At 34.7% G+C, this 23877-nt stretch overlaps 1 protein-coding gene across 6 annotated transcripts; it reads right to left on the bottom strand.

Annotated features, from left to right (window-relative positions):
* On the bottom strand, window positions 2601-22205 carry LOC18598720 (mediator of RNA polymerase II transcription subunit 13). 6 transcript variants are annotated; one of them, XM_018121139.1, is made up of 23 exons: window positions 21742-22205; window positions 20610-20683; window positions 20329-20468; window positions 20121-20207; window positions 19823-19910; window positions 19660-19740; window positions 16947-17024; window positions 16760-16839; window positions 16576-16654; window positions 16103-16432; window positions 15599-15658; window positions 14458-14692; window positions 13486-13755; window positions 11759-13129; window positions 11271-11538; window positions 11042-11189; window positions 9404-9491; window positions 9201-9279; window positions 7730-8025; window positions 5579-6683; window positions 4923-5291; window positions 2882-3540; window positions 2601-2851 (listed from the first exon to the last, which is right to left on the bottom strand). In XM_018121139.1, the coding sequence occupies exons 1-22, from the start codon at window positions 21763-21765 to the stop codon at window positions 2933-2935; spliced, it is 5958 nt and encodes a 1985-aa protein (XP_017976628.1). In that variant the 5' UTR covers window positions 21766-22205; the 3' UTR covers window positions 2601-2851; window positions 2882-2932. The 6 variants fall into 6 exon arrangements, with proteins under 6 accessions (XP_017976628.1, XP_017976625.1, XP_017976627.1 ...); XM_018121136.1 differs by having other exon boundaries at window positions 20329-20477; XM_018121138.1 differs by having other exon boundaries at window positions 2601-2821; window positions 2852-3540; window positions 20329-20477.

A 23877-nucleotide genomic window follows, 5' to 3' on the forward strand; every position in this document is an offset into this window, starting at 1 on the left:
ATAACTATCTCTATAGAACTTCAAATGAGATGAATATTAGACCATTGGAAAGATAAGAGAAAAATCTACAACTTTCATGTTTACCACTTTTCTTAGTTCAGCTTGAAAGGTGGTCAAAAATCTTATCAAAGTTAAAATGTTGCAGTAGTCCTAGAGCAATTATGATCTCTACTAATTAATTGGTCGAGGCAGTGGGTCACATAGTCTGATGAGGAAATCTTGATTGGAATTGACTTCTTTCTTCACCCAACTTGCCCTAACTTCAAAACCCTATAAAAACAACCTTTCAGAGGACTTCTAGGAGAGAATGAAACACTAAATTGAAAGCTAAGAATCAAGCTGCAAATTCATTGAAACTGAAAAGAATTGGAAGGATTCAAGGAGATTTGGTGATCAAGATTACAATTCTTGAGTTTTTTTTATCTTTTTTATTCTCTTATTTTCTTGGTTTTGTTTTTAATGTTTAAACTTTATTTGATAATGATGTATGACTTGATGAGAAACTAATTCATTTATGGTCAAAATACCTAGAAAGTCACTCTACTCAAAATCGTAATATTTTAGTTCCTTAATTTTGAGAATTGCTACAATTTAGTCCTTATAACATTTTTCGCCAAAATAGACTGTTACGATGCTGACGTCATCGCTGACGTGACATATAAAGGGCGTTTTTTCAATGCTGATGTGGCACTGTCACATCACACTTCAAGGTTGGGTCGATGACATGGCAATGCCACGTTATCATCGATGACATGGCATTGCTAGGTCACCCTATGGGTATGGATTACCACGTGGAGCGTCAAAGAGGTTGCCACCTGGCACATTAGATGCTGACATGTGGCAATTTATTCTTCACAAGAAGCACTTATTAAGAATTGAACCCAAGACCTCTAGGAAATAAAGCAGTATCGTTATCTTCACACCTAAACTCTTGCTTTTAATAATATTTTGCTTGAATTTCTTTTCTTCTTTCTTCTTTCTTATTTTTGTTTTTCTTTTCATAAAACTACATTATTTTGGAGCCTTCTTATACTTTCAAAACCCACAACCATAAAAACCCTTTGGAACCTTCTTCTCAAACGACGTAATTTTATAGAAAGAAAGAAGAAAAGAAAAAAATTCAAGCAAGATATTATTAAATATAAAAGTTTCGGTGTGATGGTAAAAACATTGGTTTATTTGTCAAAGGTCCTGGGTTCAAATCTTAACAAGTGCTTCTTTTGAAAAATAAATTGCCACATATCGGCATCTAAGCATGTCACGTGGCAATCCATATCCATAAAGCAATTCCCAAAATTAAGGGACTAAATTGAAGAAAATACCCTAGTATAGGGATTTCCCAAGTATTTTGACCATTCATTTATCTAAGATTATAATTGAACTCAATATGTAATCTGATTTATTTATCTTTCTTTTACTTATATTTGATGGATATAAGTACTTTATTTTATTCTATTCTTAATGCTTCTGATTGTCTGATCACCAATTAGATTGAATTAGAAGTCTAGGTTAAACCTTAACGAAGAAGATTTAGGTAGACCTTGAATAGAATAACGTATGATCAAACACACTTAGTTGAGTAGGTGATTTTATTTGCATATAGGGTAGACATACACTTATAAGTCATACGTAGCCAAAATTAGAGTATGAATTTAATGAATTTGTCTTTAATTTAATTTGCATAGATATATAGTAAATTAATTAAGATATATATTTTTATGAGAAACTCGATAGAGACTTGTAAATAATTTAAGACTCTAGGTTAGCAACTTAATCCATTAAACTAAGTTAAGAAAGAAATATAATAATCAGATGAAATGTTGAGGGACTTCATAATTTTAGGTCTGGTAATCACTAGTAGTTAATAAAATAATTTTGGTTGAGTAAATTTAAAGTAGTTTTAGTTTTTAAATTTTGTTTTTTTGAATTTAAATTTTAGTGTTTGGATAAAATTAAGGTGTGTAATTTTAGTAATTAATAATAAGAATTAATTCAATTCTCTGTTATATCGACACTCTACTCATTATTATAATATCTTCGCAATACGTATACTTGCGTTGGTAGAAAATTAAACAACATTTCCTCACTGCATTTGTAAATACACACTTGAATATTTCTTTCCAATTATATTTGATAACAAAAATAAAAGAATTTTAGAATTTCTTCTTCTAACTCTTTAAAATTGATATTTTGGATATTTAAGTTAACTTGACAATTTGAAAGATAAAGTTCCAAGTTCCAATAGCTTTTTGGTTTTTAAAGCATTCATTACTTTAAAATTGAGTCACATTTTCAATTCAGAATTGATTAAATGATGATAATTGAGTTTAATCAACTCAAATCGACCTTGAATCAAGTCCAATATAATCAAACTACGTAACTCAAGTGGGGCTTGAATCTTGAGTTTCTTAATCAAGCCAAATTCAAATTTTGATTGCACTCAAGTATTTAATTCATTAATTGATACATGATCTCCGTTTAAAAAGCATGATTCGAATTCCCCCCCCCCCCCTCAATTATAAAAAAAAAAAAAAAAATATTCAAGGCCTGATTCAACACAATAATACCCCTAGCACTAGAAATTTAAATAAAAATTTCCCTACACGAAAAGGGCAACAGAGTAAATTGATTTCATTTGGCAAAATTATAGACCACGGAGACAAAATTGAACATCTTTTCTACCAGGGACTGCAATGTTACAATTTATGGATTAGATTGCATAACAGTAACAGCCGTCCTAAGTTAGTTTAATACCATAACTGATAGATCTAACTATTTTTTTTCCTTTTCAGAAATTCACAGCTTGGGATGAATTTGAGACCTCAAATCACACCTACATTTAACATGTTACCTCAAATCACACCTACATTTAACATGTTACAATTTATTTTACAGTATGGACATAAACCATGGAGCTTTGTTTTGCTGCTTCTTAAACTTGTGTCTTATCCGGTGGCCGAGAGAGCTCCTTTTCAGCAAAATGGAGCAATCTCCTCAATCTCAAAACCATATCACAGTGGAAGGGCAGTGCAGTTCGCCGCTCCAAGTATCCTGGACTAACTGTCATCCATGACAGAGCATGAAGCTCCGCTGCTACAGACTTCAAAATCAAATGGTTATCAATTTCAAAATCTCTAGCTTCAGAGCTCAAAGTCCTTCCTGCCTGCTTTGCAATTCCTCTGATTACTTTATCTTGGCTAACATTATTACCTCCACAATAATCAATGAGACTGACGGAAAGAACTGAAGGCCATTCGTCTTTTGTGTAATTTCTATAGTCTTTCCTCACAGAAGGTACAGCCTTTGAAACCACAAAACCGGTAGAAAGGGGGATGGCAGAGCCCTTGCTGTGTAGAAGATGAGCAAGCGGTGGTGATTCAGCAGTGAGACATACTGGGAGCTGAAGAGGTGTTGGAGGTAGGAAGCGCATGCTAGGTGATGGGATTAACATGTAAGAAGCGGATGTTGAACCCAGAGATTTCACAGGAGTGAACCCTTCTATGTAGCCTGATTGACCCATACCACTAACACCCTGAGTTCCTGGTGCACAATGAAATGATCTTAGTAAATATATATATATATACATATAACAAATATGTATAGCATATACATCTCATTTTCACTTTTCTTAGATGTAAAACTGAAACAAAAGAAATGACTCCATATTGTTGACCAGCTTGGAACTTGTGTTGACAGTTTTCCAGTCATGTAATCCTGATTCCTGCTGCAAAGTTCTAACTTCTCCAACGGCTATTTTTCTTCTAAATGGTTAGAATTTGAAAGCTAACTATAAAATGACTAAAAGGGTACATAAACAGTAAGTAGAACATTAGGATTTGTGTCAAACAATTGCAGTATTCAAGTTCATTGAGCTTAAACTCTTCTTGTTGTGAGTTTATTTGAGTTGTATTCTTGTATTGAAATCAGTTGTGATTTTAAGTTGTAAACTTGTGAGCCTCAGTGAGGGAAACACTCTTCGGGATTATAACTTGGGTTTTGAGCTTGTGATGACTCACATTATAAAAAGTTCGAGGAGGCCATTAACCCCACTGGTTTAGTAAAGTTGAGATTCAAATCCTAGGAAAGGGCTGTCAAGGTAGCATATGTAGGTCAATGGGACCAAACCACTATAAATCACTTCCCACCACTGCCCACTTGACAAGATCTTGCACTCTTCAACAAAGAGTCAAATCATGCCCTTTGTAGAAGATGAAGACCAGATCCAGCACTATTCTAGTAAATTGGTCTACCCAAATCTAGAACTAAATCTGGCACTGGTCTACTTGACTTCATAATACCAGATCTGGCCTCCATTGAGATCTTGCTAATATTCTCCAAAATACTAGTTGGACTGGCAACAAGTGCATGATCAAATGGCAGCCCATCTCCCGTTCACCGCTTCACTCTAATTTCTCCCCTCTTTTTTATATCCCTCTCCCCTCATTCTTTCCCTCTTTCGTCTATCCTTCCAGCCCATTTCTTCTTTTTTATTTTTTCTTCTTTAGTTTGCCCATAAGTACTAGTTGTCAACAACAGTCAGTAAAATGCTGTCAGCTCTTGCATACAAAGACTCCACATCATGTTTTTCATAATTAAAAATTCACACTTCAGCACACTTAATGATTTAGTATTAATGGACTCACCGATTTTCTTTGATTGCAAAGTGCATAACGATAAGACAACTTGAACTGTTGAAATATTATTTGGGAGACTACTGAACATATGACAATTGGACAGGTATCTCCCAAGAATTTAACCAAAAACAACTTAATGAAGTCATGTTGTGCAAAAGATGCTAATCAACTAAGCATCCAAGCTTTCAACTAGAGTACTATGTGTTAAACGGAAAAAAAAAAACCATTTAAAGCATCATTTAATATTATTAAAATGATAATTAATCAAAAGAGAGACTAATAGCTCACCAGGAGACAGTGAATCTGCTTGGAACACTAGCTGTAAAGAATGGTCAACTGAAACTGAAACAAAGCTGATACTCTGCACCCACTGAAGCAATCCCCTGCAGCTGTCAACTAATGTATGTCCACCCATAAGCTGTTTTCTTGCAGCAGGTTGTCCTAAACCACCTTTCATGAAACCAGCTTTTGTGTGTGGGCTGTACAAAGGACTCGGTGAGGAAGGCAGAGTTCTATCTTGAATCAAACTCATCTCCTGCTGCTGCAAAGAAGTTCCATTTGTGCTAGTAGGCATGCCATCAGGAACAGATCTGCGCAACTGTAGAGGCCATTTTTTCACCTCAGATCCACCAACTAAATAGATGGCTTTTTGCCACTCTAGTCACAGAGCAAAAGAAAACACAACATCAAGGCCAAGTAAACAGAAGTAAACAAAATGGTGAACTTTAGCATTATGCATCCTTTAAAAATGCTTGCAACTAATAAGCTAACAGATTATAGTTGCAAGAATAAAACAACATAGAAAGAGAAGCATAGTTTATATTGAAGAACGCAGCATGTAACTGTTACAGATAGGCAAAACTGCAACAAGGCTATGGACAATAATTTTCTGACTAAAAGAAAAATAAAATGTAAACTGTCACAGAATGAACAAACTGATATACCTAGGTATTCAAGCTCATAGAAATTTCCAATGCGAGTAATCACAAAGTCTCTAGGCTTGACAACACCAGTATCAGGAGAAGCACATGTCTGAAGTATTTGACAGCCTTGCTGCAGAACTTGTACAAAAAGGCATTGTAGACCTTTCGTGTCCTGTCTACTGCTAATTCCCCCAAATGGGAATATGTCGCAGTCAAGCAATTCCCCCCTTGCATCGGTCCAGATGCATACCAGCCACCGCCAATCTTCTGTCCATCCATAGCAGCAATGTAAGCTTGGAGTCTTGTTATTACCAGAACTAACACCATCAGACTCCGATCCATCCAGCTGAGAGCCTGAGCCAGGATCAATACTTCCTGCTGAATTTGCAGTCTGCATGAAGGCTCCACTACTTTCATCCGATACTGTCTTTGAAGATTCAGAGGTTGAATTACCAAAAGCTGTCGGTGAAATTCCATGCTCCACAGAACCAGACTCTGCAAGAATAAAAAGTGGTTCAAACATGTAGCAAACTTCATCTTGATAGAAGAAATCCCCATTTCTGTTTGGATCACAACTTAATCCTCCTGCTCTTGACGTTTGCCATGAATTGTCCCAAGCACCACCCCTCAAGCTGGAATCAATTTCACCCTCTCTAGGAAGAGAAGACCCTGGGATTCGAGAACCAACACAATCCTTCCACATTCCTGGAATAGATGTCATAGGAGTCAAGACAGAATGAGGTCTACTAGATAGTGATGATGACAGGCTTACATCATTCGTGGATCCTCGTGAAATTCGCCGAGCTTTGTTGTATATAGTGAAAGCTGTCTCCTTCAGAATGACAAGTTCATTAAAAGGTGGGCTTGTAACCCTAAAAATGGCATCAACTGTCACAATCTGTAGTACCAATTTAGGAACACTAAAGCCTGAAACTACTGGAATATTTGATATCGATGCTTCATCTGCTGCTGCTGAGCTGCTTAATGCCTTCCCCACCTGACTGTACAATACAGATCTCCTTTCTCTATCTGAGGGCAGAATAATTGATCCAATAGCAACAGAAGATTCGACAACTGTTTTTAGGACTGCGGTAGGCTCAGGGAAGGGGCACACCACATATATTACCTAAACACAAGAAACCAACACAATAGGTTTCACAAAATAGAGTGGCCGTAAGCAATAATAAAGCAAGTTTATGAGACAAAAGTCAGATGGTGGATGGTTTAAAACAGTTAAGGTAAGCAGCATAGAACTCTGCTTAAGGGTTGATTTCACATTTAATTAAACAAGTAGTCTTAATTTATAAATTACAAAGTAAGATAATAATCGTATAGAATGTCAACTCCTCAAAAATACAGCTCCCCCTGTCTAAAAATATTGGTCCAACTTAGCATTTTTTGGATGTCCCAATGTGTTAATCCCACTAACTAGAGCAGATAAACTTCTATGTTGAAATTTCTATTATATCCCTAAATTCATAACAAGCTACTCCTAACAAAAAAAAAATCATTGCAGTCAACATTTTTTTTAAATTTGGTGCTTTTCAAACATGAATCAACAAATAGAGATGGAAAGTGCATTCTAAATCCTCCCACCAACTTATAGTAACTGGGTAAACTACTTCAACATAACTGAATGCCATGAAAATGTTTGTAAAAGGGGAAAAAGAAGTTGATAACAGGAAAAAACATTCACAATGCATGCACTGTCAAGTAAAGGACAACCAAGCTATGGTCTACTTTAGACAGGAATATATTAGTTGGGAACCTACCATGCTCTAAATAACACGGAATAATGACAAAATTCAGAGAAAACTTTCCAATTGCAGCATCTAATATTGAAGAAGAAACAACATACCTATCTCAGGAACAAAATCATGCAACCCATAAAGAAAGGCACATATTGATTGTAAATGGATCTTGACAATCAGTAAATATAAACCAAAACAGAGTGCACAAAAACATTATACAAGGTAATTGAAATTTATACTTCAGTCTAAAATAATGAATTTCAAACATTCCTTTTCTATAATTAATAAATCACTGGAAGGAAATGAACAGACTTTTCTTTATCCCTTTGTGTTGAAGGGAATATGGTCCAGCCATCAGCAAACAAGTAACATGTACAGAGAACCATTTAAGTAAAAGAACCACATGGAACATTCCACTTACCATGCAAGGGCCGCTTATTCCTTCCTTTTGGTTTGTAGACAAAAATTGGCTAAGTTTCAATGCTTTAAGTGCCTTAGAAAGAGACTTGAGGTAGCAAGCCAGGTCCCATCCATTTGACAGAGAAAGAAAATAATCACTTATTGATCCTAGGAGAGATGCATTACTGCTTTCTATCTTCATTGATTGGGGGCAATCAAGTAGGACAAAGCCAGAAGAAGACCATTTCCCTGAGTCCATCTCCATCTGGTTTCCCAAACTCTGAGGTGAGTGGGTTCCCAGTTTGCATGTCTCATATACTGAGGAAAAATATACAGTGAGACAAACAATCAAATAGAAAACAAAAGGCCAAAGTTTGAATTTAGTTCTTTTACTATTTCAATTCAGCAATTTGAGTCCCTCTACTTTAATTTTAATGAATTTTGTCCTTACAATTTTATTAAAGGTAGATTTAAAGACAATTGACAATTTACCATAAATTTGGATGACATAGCATTCTGGTAATGACATGGCATGATGAGGTGGATTAATATTTTTTGCCCATGTGGCAAATATCAGCCCAAAAAACTTATACTTTAATTAAATAATAATTAATATTTCTTAGATTGTAAAAAAAATAATTTTTAAGAATATTTTTATTAAAAATAAAGTTTTTTATGCTAATGTGTGGCACATGGCTAAAAATATTCCGGTTGGCATGCCACATCATCAAGAAAAGGCCATGTGGCCAAAGTTAATGGCAGAATTTCAACACCATTATCAGTTGTCCTTAAATCAAGGTTTAATAAATGTATAAAGATTAAATTCATTAAAATTGAGGTAGAGTCAGAAACCGCTGAATTGAAACAGTAAAGAGACTAAATTCAGACTTTGACCAACACAAAAGGTATTAGCTTTTAATTCAAAAAGACAAAATGCTAACTAGATGGGAAACAAAAGGTATTAGCAGTCAGCATCAATGTGTTCACTAGAGCTAAATTGATGGAAGTCACAAGCAAGTCATAGGGCTTCTGCCCTTCGATGTCTCAACAAACCCACATTTTGGGTGAAACCACAGCTGTAAGTTCTAAAATTAATAACACTTCAGAAGAAGAGCCGAAAATGATGGCATCCTTGGCAAAAGCTAATTCTATTGAGATCATGGACAGGGCTCCGGAGACTCAATTCCCTTAGAGACAAAAGGATCAACTTATCCTAAGTAGCATAACAACACTCTTCTGGTATCAACACAACTCCAAAACCATTCATTTCTTCCAATTAAGAATCATGCTGTTAGCTGTCTACACTTCCCCACATAATCCATGTCAGGTTGACAAATCCATACTGAAAGAAACATAAATTTCTTTCCATCTAGGCATGCATAAAAGCACAAAACTACGGCTACTCTGAACTATGTAGCAATAGCCTGAATATTAAGTTCAGAAAAAAAATTCAACCTCAAGAAAATAATAATGCATCAAAATCCCATACTCACCAGTTCCTAGTTGTTGGAAAAAATCAGCAGCGGCAGAAGTAAGGGGATCAATATCTGGGCATATAACAGAATAAATTATCTGCAGTAATTTTTTGAGCCAAAAGTTCAGATTAGTAACAGAAAGCAACTTCTGAAATCACATCAACTGAGAGGCTAAAGGTTATCTTCAATTTTGCCACAGCAAGCCATGTCAAGAATCTTACAGGTTTTGGTAGAGCATATGGCTCAAGAGGAGCCTTTTCCCAAAGCTGCAAAGAGTTTGCTGAAGTTTTAAGCCAATCATCCTGGTACCTGTAATCATTTGCACTCATTTGTTCGTATTTCATAATTTATAGAGCTAACTGCAAAGACTGACTAGTGTGTCAACTTCATTTAATTATAATAAGGCTTACTTTGGTTAACTGCATTTAAGTTCACATGTGATTAACCGTTCAACTTACCAATTGCAAGCCATGTCATGCTGTACATGTAATATATAAGTTAGATGTCTCAACAAATTCAACTGATCTACCCAAATCTTAATTGATCTCTTATTAATAATACATTTCTACACTGTTTATTTCCCTTTCGAAACCTAATTGTATCAACTTAATAGATTGTAAGAGGATTCAAGAGTAGTAGATACTCCACAACTTTCTCTTTCCTGTTTTGTAAATAGAGTTTCATCCAACCACCAGATAGCAAACTTAGCAACTGTCTATAAACTAAATATCCTGCAGCCTTTTGTATACGAGACTAACACTAAGTGCAGATTACATGCAGTCTAAGTCAAAGAGTGACAAACTCAACCTAATATCAAACAATCCAAGGAAAAAGCAAAATCCATATAGGGAAAAGATTATTCACAGTCAATTATAATGTTATTGTCGAAGTTTAAAACCCTAATAAATCTCAACTGAATCTATTTGGCTTAGGGAGAAAGAACACGACTTAGCTATTATGCTCAAGTATATATAAAAGCTCATTTAAAAACTTGATGGTGGCACTGGCATCAAACAAGTTCATAAATAAGCTAATATTAAGCCAAATCCAACCTCTATTTCAAGATTGGCCCAATATCATACCTCCTACCCTAGGTTATTCAAAACTCAAAGGCAAATTAGGAAAGAACAGATGCATGTTAATTCTGGCAAACAAAGTATCCTTTGTTTCTTTTTTTTTTTTAGTTTCGGGGGGGGGGGGGGGGGGGTGCACAGTGTGTGGGGGAGACCATGACACCGTGAGTTAATACCAACAGATTATATTTTCTTTTTTGTCTTGATACACCCTTCTTCCTTACCCCCCAAGTTTTACGTCTTTGCAAATTAAAAGATCAAGAACCTACCAGACTCATCTAAGACTCATTACCATTTCCAGGCTAATAGCAATGCAAGAGACTGCTTGAATTGTTAGTAAACATAATGCTAACATTAAAAAGCTAAAATAAAGAAAAAACAATGGCTAAACTTAATTGACTCATTATGATCGTTGAGAATTTCTCAGCACAATAGACCATTTCAAAGGAATTTAAATTTTACAGCATAAGAGCCTCCTTAGATATGAATCCCATTCATACAAATAGTTCAACCATCCAAATGAATTTGTATCAGTATTAATCATCATACTCTTTGTAGAATAAACATATCTTTGGGGTTCTACTCATCATCTTCAGCTGTAAGCCAAACAAATTCTCCAATATGAAGCCAGAGGCAGTTTCACCAAAGGGCCTTGCACAGGTAATTTTCTTTCCCAAAAATAAATATTTTTGTTAGGCCATTTGATATTGACTTAAGCAAACTTGGGATTTAAAATCTCATATCTTGATGTTAAAGTTATATTGGTTACAAATGGAGGACACTTACCCAACAAGTATTGCAGGTGATGGGAGAACAAAAAGTGTTGGTCTTAGCCGGGTGCACTGTTGTTGCTCTGACTCAGAACCAGAGATTTCTTGGTTCAGTCTCCTTTGGCTGGTCTCTTCAACTTTACCTCCATCCAATGCACCAGTCACTGAATAAATTGAAAAACCCCTTCAGTATGTCAAATTTCTTCAAAGTCTCACAAATATAGTGTATTAGAATGTAAACATACCTTTAAGGACAGATGACCCACCAACAGAAGTTTGAGATGGACTCATTGCTTCTCCCACAGAGTGAGTTACGGTAGTTGAAGAATCTCGGCACTCATTTGTATTGGACTCAGCAGATGATCCATCAGCAGAGGCTCCAACATCACCTGATTGACCACGGCCTTTGCACCAGTCAGTGACAGACAAAGGACCATCTAAATTGCCAAATGCAGATTTTAAGGCTGATTTGATGTCAGAGTGCAGCAAACTGATTACAGAAGAAGCATGAATCTGAAAGAAAATATTCTCTGCATAAGAATCATTATACAATAAAATGTCAAAGTTTTCTGGTCCATTAAATCCTCACACACATGGTCAGACAGTGAAAATTAAAAGATTTCGATCTTATTTGACATGACAACTATCAGCTACACCACAGGAATTTACTCCTAGGTATAGTATCCATAGATATTAGTGCAATTACAAATCTAGATGCTGAAGAAATGCTCACATTAGCAGAAAGTGGATCTACTAACTCCACACCAGCAATGTCCAAGGAATGGCAAGAAGCCAAAGTCCCTCCGCAACCTGCATGGACCATGGAAGGCCCACAACAAAATCCTCGCCTCCAATGCTCTTGTAATGCAAGCCAACTGTAAGGACCATCACCACAATCTGCATCCAGTACCAAATCAACAAAGGAAGTAGCTTGCTGGACCAGTAACACAATGCCATCCAGAAGCTCTTGAAGCGGTTGCCTTTGCCCATAAGAGAGGATACTATCCTCATTAAATGAATTATGGGTTAAGGATGGGCTGGCTTCAATACTCGGTGACGCAGCAGGCTTTGAAACTTTTGGAACTCCAACAGTGCGCCATACACCAACAGGAGCATTAAGGTGCCCATCTAGCATTCCTCCATCAATATCACCAGCAATTCTGACAGGTATAGATTCTTTCTTCTTCACCTCATACCTGCTAGATACATTGTCTGTCATACTACTAGGGTCACCAGGAAGATGGTTTAAAACAGACCTTCCTGCAGGCCTACTCAAGCTAATAGTTGCAAGGCTCATGGGAGATAAAAGTATGTGTCGCATCCTCAACATGGAAGCTTGGAACATAGCACATTCCACATCAGTTGCAAGCACAGTCTTCATAGATAAAAGGATATGCTCTTTGCCACATATGCCCTGTGTCATTTTCCTGTCAGCAGATTTAACTGCATTCATTGAATTAAAATTAGCAAACTGAGATGTTCCTGAAACCTCATTCGTAGCACTGCTATCATTATGTGTAAGCAATTTCCCATCATATCTCTCTTTCCTGGTCTCCACAGGAGTGTAATATTTCTTGAGTTGGTACGTGGCACTCAAATCATGCCCTCCAGGGTAGGCTTTCAGATTCATAGGCATGCCAGTCTTCTCATCTAATCCATCAAAGCAAGGAGAAGAGGGCGGTGTTGCACCATATATGTAATTGTTTGGGCTTGAATTAGAACTCTCTGCTTTGTGAGACTTTGGGAGATATGGTTTTTTGAAAATTGATGACGAATCACTTGCAGGAGTTTCTACTGCTCCATATTCTGTTGCAAATGTCATCAGTGCTTCAGCTTTCATTAAATGATCAAACTCACCAGTAGAAGAAGCTAAAGTGTGGTTCAATGGACCAGATGTGACAGCACTGCTTGTGACCTCTTGACTTTTGCTCAAACACTCCTCTATGGCCACTGGAGGATGTGGAGTAAAGCTATCAAAGGAAGGAAGACATACAGGCAAAAGCATCTGATCTGAAACATCCATTACCCCAGCTGGACTGCTTCCTGCATCTCCACAATCTGGAGCAGCAAACATAATTGCCGACGACTCTGCAGTTCCTGGGGGCTTCACAAAAGAAAGACCATGATGAGATCAATTAAAGCTTAATCATGTCAAGAAAAAAGAGATGTTAACGAAAAGACTCAATGCAGGCTAACACCAGCTGTAACTTCAAATAACACGATAAAAAAGAAGGGGTTAAAAAAAAATACATTCACAAAGTTTACTTGAAATGAACTTTTCGCACTATTCACTTGACATTCACAGCTTGAACCAAATCGCTCAACAAATGTATATGAACTCCAAATATAAAACATTTAAGAATTTCCCTTCTCTATGTTAAGAATTTAAGCTGAAAATGGTACGAATATATAATAAAATGCAGTTTTTCATGATAGAATCTATAGAAATATAAGAATTACCTCCCCAAATGGAAGTACATCATTTTCAAAGAAGTCACCAAAATCTCCAAATTCAGAAAGAAGAGATTGGATATCCATGACAATTCCTCTGTCATCATCATCCCAATCCCAATTAGATCCAATTTGATCATTTCCAACGGCTGTAATGGCTGAATGGTTAACTTCCATGGAACCAATATTAGACTTGTATGCATCTTGAGATGAAGCATTCGTAACTGTAATCGCTTGACCATACGACTCTGTAATCCCAATTCGAGGACGCTTGGAACCCTGCAGAGAAATTTGCACTAGTTATTTCAATGAACCCACAATTATATTAATTTGAAAAGAGTAGAGTTAAGGAAAATGTTACTGACTCTGATTCAAAGAGTCAAAATAGTTTCACATTCAAATGCCATACGGGAGTCTATGTTATTTCCTAAGTAAATGCTCAAAATGTGTGAGGAAAAGGAGCCCATTGCAGTCCAACCATACAAGCAGTGAAAAAGAGATGAAGACATTACCATTCAGGAGAAAAACTAAACCCTACTTTCTGGGCTTCAAGCATGTTGTAATTATAGTCACAGTCAAGTCAGATGAACATTTCAGGAATTTCCGTCCAAACTGATTGGAAAGCAGACGGCGAAAAGAGAAGAGCAGTTATGGCTTTTACTAAACAGACACCATTTACAATTCGAAAAATAAACAAAATAGTCAATTCGAGACCAAGAAACTTAAACAAAGCACATACAACCCTAAGTGTTCAAAAAATGAAGGCACAAACATTTACATGTTTCTGTGTTCCTCTATTTTCTGAGTCGAAAAAGTAAATAATAACACAGGAACATGCAAACATAGCGCTTCTTTGGGTGGATATTATGCTTGCATGGATGATACCCTTCTCCCATTTAAAATTGACACAAGTGTTTGCATTCATCAACAACACATAAAATTTAAGACAAAAGTAACTAGACAAAGTAGATAAAAGAGCACCATTTTTAGGCAATCAATCTCCATCTGATCATTAGAAGATAAGCCTGACTGTCTACATGATGAATCTGCATCTGCCTCAAGGTCACGAGCTCCTGTGGTCACACTATCACTGGAACTACTGCTTATGGAACTTATGCTGCTATTATTACTATTGCTGCTGCTGTTATAACAGTGCTGTGTGTGTATTCCACTGAATTCAACCCAAGATCTTTCCATGGAATCTATATTGCCATCACTGCAAAATTAATAGTAGGATAAACGGGAGAAATGAAGATTCAGGGGACTAAATCTGGATGCTATAATAGTTACATGTTCATGATTTGGTTCACATGTTAGTCATCGTGGATAATGATTCACCTTGACACTAAAATAGTCAGGTCTAAATGTTTGTGAAGAATGCATTTTAGACAGGCATGCCTGCTAGTCCCTTCAAGGAGACCGTAGGGAAAATATGCAGCATCCACTGCAATCATCTATCATATTGCAAGGAAAATTGAAAAGAACTAGAGAATTTACCAGATGCATCCACACAAACAGTCATGTAGAATTAAAATTTTTGTTTTTTAATTGAGTGATATTAAAAAAGGGATAGATCACTCACAATTGTGAGGGTAGCCCTATTTCCACGCACTTTTTCTTCTCCCACGAAAACAAGTCGCATTTCCTGACTTGTGGGTCCTGCCTACCTATTCAAATAATAACTGACATTTGCATCAAGCAGTCATACTGTGCATGGAGATAGGGGCGCCCTGATTGTGATTTTGCCTCCTAAAATAGGAAGCTTCTGGTTGTTTCTTCGATTTGTTCCATTGTGCTAACTTGTTTGTGGCTTACATTTGGGTGTTCTTGAAATTCATATTCAATTTTGCTAGAGCGGATATTAAGGTCCTTCTGTGCTTCTATAATTTTCTACATTTAGAATGGTCATTCCATTGGGTGTTTTTTTTTTTATTTTTTGAAATGTCATTTCATGGGTTGTTTGCAAGGCTTGTTTGCTTGGTTGTGAATTCATTGGCGCACAGTTCTAATGGTTAAATACTTAAATGAACACCAGAAGAAGGAAATGCATGAAAATTGATAAATAAATAAATAAATAAATAAGAGAATAAGAGGGCAGCAAGGAGAGAGAGAGATCACTAACCAATGCCTAAGTAAAGACGAAGCAGCCAACGAAGGTCCTATCCAATTTTGTAACCAGAATCTGCCAGATCACATATTCAGACTCAGCAGATAAAACAGAAAATGGAGCTACAACTCACTTAAGATCAACCAAAACCTCAGCATGAACCTAGAACTACAACAGCATCAGTAACAATTATCTATACCAAAGATCACTCAACTAGGTGGCTATTACCTAAACAAAACCAGATTAAAGCTTCTGCATGTGTGTCACACATAATTTAAGAGATATGAAGAGGAAGGAAAATAAAGGGCATAGAAGTAGTACATCAGTTTCATTAGTTCATCTTTACAAAGACCTTGACCATACATCACTATCAAAATTCTTAAAGGATGCTATGCTTTATATTTGACACAAATACTAGATACCACCTTCTTGAACTAATTGACTTGCCAGTTTTCAATCTAGATCACTGCTAACAAATAAATTTAGGCAGCAAGAAAATACCATTGAATTCAAACATACCTTCTCAAAGAGGATCTCGCAAAGGATGTTTGCAAGACTGGGACAAGCACAGCTTCAGATGGATAGATAAATGTTTTTTCAAGTACAGATAAGAGATCAAGTGATCCCTTCTGATCATCTCTTCCTGCTGCAGAAGCTTCAGTAGGATGATGCTTGGGTAAATTCCTGATATTGGCGTTTGAGTTTAATGCCTTGTCACTTCCAGATTTTGAGCAACCAAGAGTAACTTTAACATAGCAGTTTTGGCCCCATAACTGGCAACCAGAACCTTGAGAAGTATGATATGGTAGACCTATAAAACCATTAAAGGTCCTAATTTTGCCAGAGCCGCTGAAAAAGGAAAAATTTAATAGCAGAAAGAAAATATCAGTCCAAGCACTGTCACCATGGGGAATAAGTAAGTTATATATAAACAAAAGAGGAAACAAATAGTGAAAATAATATAATATTAATAAATCAAAAACATAGTCCACCTGAAATAGACTTGCTTGACAAGATCATTTGGACTACATCCTGAAAGCCTACCACGCATTCCATGCGGGGAAATTATCACTGTAAAATAACATCAAACAAAAACACAATTAGGAGGTTCTAGAACTTGTGAGCCAACCTTGATATCTTATATGATATGTTGGTTAAGATTCTTTGTACACAAACCAGGAAGCAAGTAACTGGAATTTTTGGAAGAATGCTCTAGAACTTTTTCTATGTCACTAGTTGAAAGTGCTCGGATATGCCTGAAAAGAGAATTAAATAGGTACCAAAAGTATTGTATTACAGGAGATATCATAAAGCAACCCAATGCAAACTGCTTAAAAAAAATAAGATGCTAGGCTTCACGAACTTTGAGGATATTATGGCATGTACAAAAATTGATTCTTGAGTAGCGGCAAAGATGAACTCAACTGTAGGCTGTGCTCTCCTGCAAAACAATAATAAATATTATTCCAAAAGGGGAAAACATAGCCAGCATGTTTCAGCAAAATATAAGTAGGATAATAAGATCGTTTGCTCTAATACCACTTGATGTAGCCAGAAGGTTTAGGGCAATTAGAACTCAACAATTAGAGCTTGAATAAGGTTGAATGTGTTTGAAACAATAGAAAGATAATTGGGTTTTAAAGAAACCTCTTGAATAAAAATTCAAAATAAACAAAGATAATAATAATAATAATAAGTCCTTGCCTATTTATACTAGTTAAAATAAATCCTAATCAAATAGTAATGCTAATCCTAAATAAAGACTTAAAGTACTAAAATCCTAATAAAGATAGAAAAAGAATTCCAAACTAAATAGAATAAAGATAATAAAATCCTAAACCAACTAAAATACTAAATAAAATAGAATTCTAGATGCACCTACATCAATTCATCTTTCTAAAGACACTTTCCCTCTCTTGGTTTTTATTAGTCACAGCCCCTTTTTCCTCTTTTTGGTGGGGGCAATATTCCTAAGCATGGTGGTGCATTAATAAGAACAGCCCTAGGCATAGGAGGCATTCTAGGTCATGGTAGAGGCCAAGCAAACATCCTAGGCCTCAAGGACAATGGAGTTAGAGGTGGAACTGTCAGCTTTTAACCAAATTGGGGTGGTGGCACTAGTAATTGCTCAGCAGCATCAGTCCAAAGGCTGATGGTGATGCCACAAACACCAAGGCAATCCATACTAAGCAAAAGATGGCACTAGAAATTATTATTTTTTACCGAAAACATATGGCCAAAAATAACTGTTCAAATCTTGATGCATGGTAGATAAGGTATCTGATGTGGCAACTTATGTGGTCATTTTAACATTAATATAAATAGATATTTTTTTCAATAAAAATTGGCCAAAAATAACCATTCAAATATTGATGCACGGCAGATGAGGTATCTGATGGGGCAACTTATGCAGTTACTTAAACATTTGCTTAATAGCACACTTACCAAGAGCTTGGCTGCTTGCAATCAAATTTTGCGGCATGTGGTTGTTTATATTAAAAGTTCAAGGAGAATTTTAGTCAAAGACTTAAAATTTAGGGACAGTTTGTGTAATTTTGCAAAACTTAATTGTAGTAATAAAGGTTAATAATTACTTGAAAAAAAAATCAACTAAAAATCATATTAATATATAATACCAAAAGCTGAGTTTAATAATAACACAAGGTATGAGGTACCAACTCAAGTGGAATAATTCAAAAAGGGTCTAGTTCACAGGTGCTTTTATAGGCAATTATTAAAATTAATTAAAATACTATTTCAAGAAATGGTTTTTCATTTAATGCACTATTCTCACCAACTTCAAGAGAAGACACACATAAGTTATGAAATTCTTTCTATAAATATCACCTTAATGAGTGCCTTCCCATTCAAAAAAAAATCCAATTAAATAATAAATATATACATAAAAACAAGAATAAATGTCTTCATTCTTATAAATTAGGATATGGGTCCTACATACTTGTAAACTTCATGTAAACTTCTTCTTGAACAATTTTTTCTCTCTTCTAAAATACTATACACATAGTGCTCCAAACTCTTCTCCCTCCTATATCTTCAGATAACAACACTTGAAACTCTAACTTTTTACCTCCTGTAAAATTTGTTTATTTTCATCTGTGTAGTAGGTATGTAGAGGACTAGAGCAAAGATTAAAGGACAACAACATTTAAAGGATTCAACAAAAGGAAAGATTGAATAAATTGATAATTTCAAACAAACAATAAAGATCATAATGGACTTTCTTTTATCAAATAGGATCACAAAGCCAAACTCCTTAGAATTTTGTGTTAATCCATAAGGTCACGAATCTCTATAAGCATAGGGAGTTCTATTCAAGGTCCTATCTATGTAAAGGGATCATCTTCCCAACAATTTGTATTCCAATTTTAGCACCACGTTCTCCAATCTATAGACCTTCAACTTATGAAAAGAAACTTCCTCCAATAAGGTATAATTATAGCAGAGTGTGTTTACTGTTACATAAATTCACCATCAGTATTTCTTTCAAAAGGAGAAAAAAAATAATGCCAAGCAGAAAATAAAGGCTCTCACAATACAGAACATAAATCTTTTCAAAATTATAAAGTCTGGCTCAGGACTTAAGAAGGGGACCAAAATTGTAAAATCACGTAGAATGAACACAAGAATGCACTAACCATATGTTGCAAAAAGCATGCATCGAGGAATTAGTAGAAACTGAAATATAAGTAAGTATGCATAAAACCTGGTCTTCACAAGCAACACAACAAAGCCACACAGGATAACGAAGCAAACAACATCACAAAAATCCCTTTGACTTTTGCATGTTTGTTTTAAGAAAAACAGATGAAACATAAGTAATGCTGGCATAGACAAATCATTGAGGCAGAATGCTTTAAAATGAAATTAAACATTTCCATTGCAAGAGATTCTGATCTTAGCAATAATGATACTAGCATAGCAAGTGTCAAACAAGAAAAGCATTAAATAATTTCTTTTTTTATGTGTTAACAGAGTTGCAATAATCATGGTCTCTACTGCCATCAATATCTACTTGTAAAAATTAAACTACTATCAACCAACAGAAAGGTAAATACCTGAAACATTCTTCAATTTGAGGAGGATGATACTTTGAAAATACATCACCAAATCTCATGTAGGAGAATCCATGAAGTGCCCTATAAATTTAAATATATCCAGGTCAAGACATATCCAATATAACATTACTGCTTCTGGTGTAGGAAATGGATGAAACAAAACCTTTCTATGTGATTCCTTAAAGCCTGAGAAAGGGCAGCAGCAACCTCTTCTGAGTCACCAGGAGCCAACCAAAGTCCAGAAGCGACAACTTCAAAAAAATAAAGAAATAAATAAAATAGTGCAATTCATACAGTCATACAGCATAAACATAAATGCCATGTAGAAAACCAACGAAAGTTAGTATAGAAAGCAGACTGGCCGCTCCTAATCTACAGGTCCCTAATAGACAACTATATATATGCGTTCAAGTGTGCAAACACATAAAACAAAAAAAAAAAGGTCAATGAATATGAGATACCTCTTAACCTGGACACTGCAGATTGAGCTGATTCCTGGACAGATACATGACGTCCCGGGATGAAAAGCCACAGCTTAATTTTCTCATCTATAAAGCAATTAGGTCGTAAAGGACCATTGGATATGGTACATTAGTATAGTGTATTTTTTTCCTTCAAAGTTAAATCACAGAGAAGTTTGTCGTCAATGACCGCAGTTTGGACCCTAACCTGGATTATGCAGACCTTGAGATGGATCCCATGGCCCAACAAAGGAATTGGTCCATGTACTGAGGAATCCTTCCTTCTGCAGCTGCAGGTGGGATGAGAGAACTAGCAACGTAGCAGCATCTTTCTGCTCTGCTTTTATGCTGTGCAGCCTCAAAAACAAATTATAAATTTCTGATTATTTACATTTTGTAACTCTAAATACAGAATTATCATTTAAACTTCTTAAATGCTCCAAGCAGACTGTAGAAAGATGAGAATAAAAAGAAGCCTTGGATTCTAACCTTTTGTCTGGCAGAGCGTTTAAATCAGACTCAACTGGTAGAAACTGGAACCATGATATTTGACTTAGACCTCCCTGCAGAAATGGTCCATGTTATAAAATTAACTTAAGCTGTAGGCACTAGAATTCAAAAAAGTTGGTAACTACCAAATTTAGAACCACTTGACATGTATGCTTACAAAGTCAGGCCAAATGAGCAGAACAATTCAATCCATGTTAAATGAAATATATCAGTCATGAAAATAGAATTAGTGGACAGGTTCTCATTCTCATCAGAAAAGTTGCACGGCATTTTCAGTGCACAAAATTAAACAACTAAAATAAAATAAAAATAAAAATTGTGCGATCAAATGAATATACTGTTTAGTTTATAAGCACCACAGACAGAAAGCATTCCATCAAGAACCAATCAACCCAAAAGCTTAGCTGTTATGTGAGGGTACAAAAATAATTTTCACTAACAAGCATGGCACAACCCCAATGGAGAAAGCACGGCCAATGTATAGGTCTACCAATAGCTGGTGTCGAATTGAATACTTTAACAGAAAAAAGGTAGCCAAAATTCAAACTTTGGACTATATTGTCAAAGAGACTCTAAAACTTTGTTAAACGTCCAACCTAAAACAAATTGGCAATAGGAAGATAGAGTAACTTTAATACAAGACACTGTCCAAAGACACAAACAAACAAACAGCATATCAAATAGGTAATAAGCCATCTTAGCTCTGATACCTTGTCAAGAACAACTCAAGCGGAAAGCTTAAGCTGTTATGTAAGGGTCCAAAGACAAAGCAGACAAAGACATAGTATATAGAAGGCCTAATCCCTAAAATCTAATGCAAATAGATTCTAAACAAGACAACTGAAAGAAAGCTCAAGGCTGAACCATGTTGGACGAAGCGAAAAAAATACATCCTCTGACGTAAAACTTCCCTGATTTCACCAACAACTAAATGAAATAGCATTTTGAACAAAAGAAAATTAAATAGCACTTAAGAAACCCTAATTCCTTAAAGAAACAAGAAAAGAAAAAGCAGAAGCAAAGGCTATGATAATAAGCAGCAGATTAGAAATTACGCAAAGAAACAAAAATATTGAAATAAAAGAGTTTGGTAAAGATAGAAGCGACATACGATTCTAAAAACATTTGTCCACATGACTGGATAATATCTGCGAAGATGCTCTCTCTCTCTCCTGCTGTTGTTCTTCACTTCGACTGCGCAAAAGCGTTCATTGCTAGCTTAATAAATCAACCGCACCGCAATTGATTTTGAGTTTCTTGCCATTTTGCAGTTGAAGACCAGAGACCAAGGGAATAAGCGATCACGGCTTTTAGGGTTTGATGATTAGGCTTTCACCCCTCCTCTCTCTCTCTCTGCGTCAACTTACAACTGAACCCAACTCTCTCAAGGAAAATCTTTAAAAAGAAAATTAGCAAATTATTTAGAAAGAAGGAAGTCGACAACTAGTGCAAGACTTTGGTTAGAGGGAAAGGACATGGTGGAAGAAAATCAACGAGACGCAAACGAAATGGAAGATGGCAACGGAAAAACCCAATCCATGCTACCATTCGAGCCCGCTCGGATACGTGTTACTATTTTCGCTCTAGTTGTAATATTAAAATTTAAATAATTTGAACTGAATGCATAGGAATATTTTATTTTATTAATATGAAAGAGAAAATAATCCTTCTTGCAATTTTAAATTAAATGTTCTACTTTCCTATTTTATTTTAGAACATCTTAAAATCAAAACAAAATTTTTTTTTTCAATATTACCCTTTGATAGAGAGCAAGTTTTGTCCTTAATTGATCTTATAGCATGTTTGGTTAGGGGGAATGGCCCTTTATTCTCAAGAAATTTTGGTTTTTTTGTTTGATTAAAAAATGGTCTAAAGAATAGTCATTCCTATGGAATGGCTATTCTCCAAAATCCTTTAAAATAAAAAAAAAAAAGCTAATATCACCCTTCCCATGGTATTAGCTATTCCATGATTGAGAAATAAATTTAAAAATTGATAAAAACAAAAATACCCCTTACAAGTTTAAAAAATTACAACTTCATTTGTACAAAATATTATTTTTCTCCCTCTCTTCTTTCTCTCACTTGATTCCAACTTTTAATAAAATATTAATATTAAATTATAAATAAATATTAATATTTAAATTATCAATTATTAATAAAATAAATTATAAATTATTAATATCTAAAAATAAAATAAAATAAAAAACTAATATCATTTAAATTAGATAAATAATATTAATAATTAAATCATCAATTATTAATATTTAAATAAATTTACCAATTATCAATTTTAAAAAATAAAATAAAAAATTATCATAATAATATTTAAAATTAAATAAATATTAATATTTAAAATTATCTTTTATTAATATTTTAAATAAAAAAATTAAATTCAAAAAANAATAAATAATCAATTATTAATATTCAAAAATAAATAAAATAAAATAATTGATCATAATAATATTTAAATTAAATAAATATTAATATTTTAAAATAATAAATAATTAAATTATAAATAAATATTAATATTGAAATAATCAATTATTAATATTTTAAATAAATTATCAATTATTAATATTTTAATTGAATAAAATAAAATAAAAATTAATCATAATAATATTTAAATTAAATAAAATATTAATATTTAAATTAAATAAAATATTAATATTTTAATTTTATTATTAATATTTTAATTAAATTCTAGATTATTAATATTTAAAAAATCTAATAAAAATAAAATGTTATATAAACAGTAAAGAGTATTTTTGTCTTTTTATTTTCTATTTCTTTCTTATTCTAAAATTATTGTTACCAACCAAACATTACAATAAGTCATAATAATTATTCATGTTCTATTCCCTTTATCATACCAAACTAAGTAATAACTATTTTATTCTATTCCCACCTCATTCTATTTCCACATAATAACTATTTTATTTCATTCCTATTTATTCCGCCAACCAAACGTACCATTAGGGTATTTAAATCGAGCAAGCATGCTTCTATGATGTCTTAAGTAGTGCTTATTTGAACACTACTCCGTGGGTGGACATATTCGCAATCTGTTTGTGCATAATGTTTGACCTCCTCATTGGTAGGGAGTAAGTACTAGTCATGTGATCGAAGTTGACACATGTTTACTTTTACCGAGGTTAGTTTACTTGGACCCAAAATTCCTAGACTTGTTTACTCAAGACTCCATTATTTGGACTCAACTATCCTTGTCGGTCCAATCTCATAGCTAT

This window comes from Theobroma cacao, chromosome 5 (genome assembly GCF_000208745.1).
Source record: "Theobroma cacao cultivar B97-61/B2 chromosome 5, Criollo_cocoa_genome_V2, whole genome shotgun sequence".
NCBI classification, from domain to species: Eukaryota; Viridiplantae; Streptophyta; class Magnoliopsida; order Malvales; family Malvaceae; genus Theobroma; species Theobroma cacao.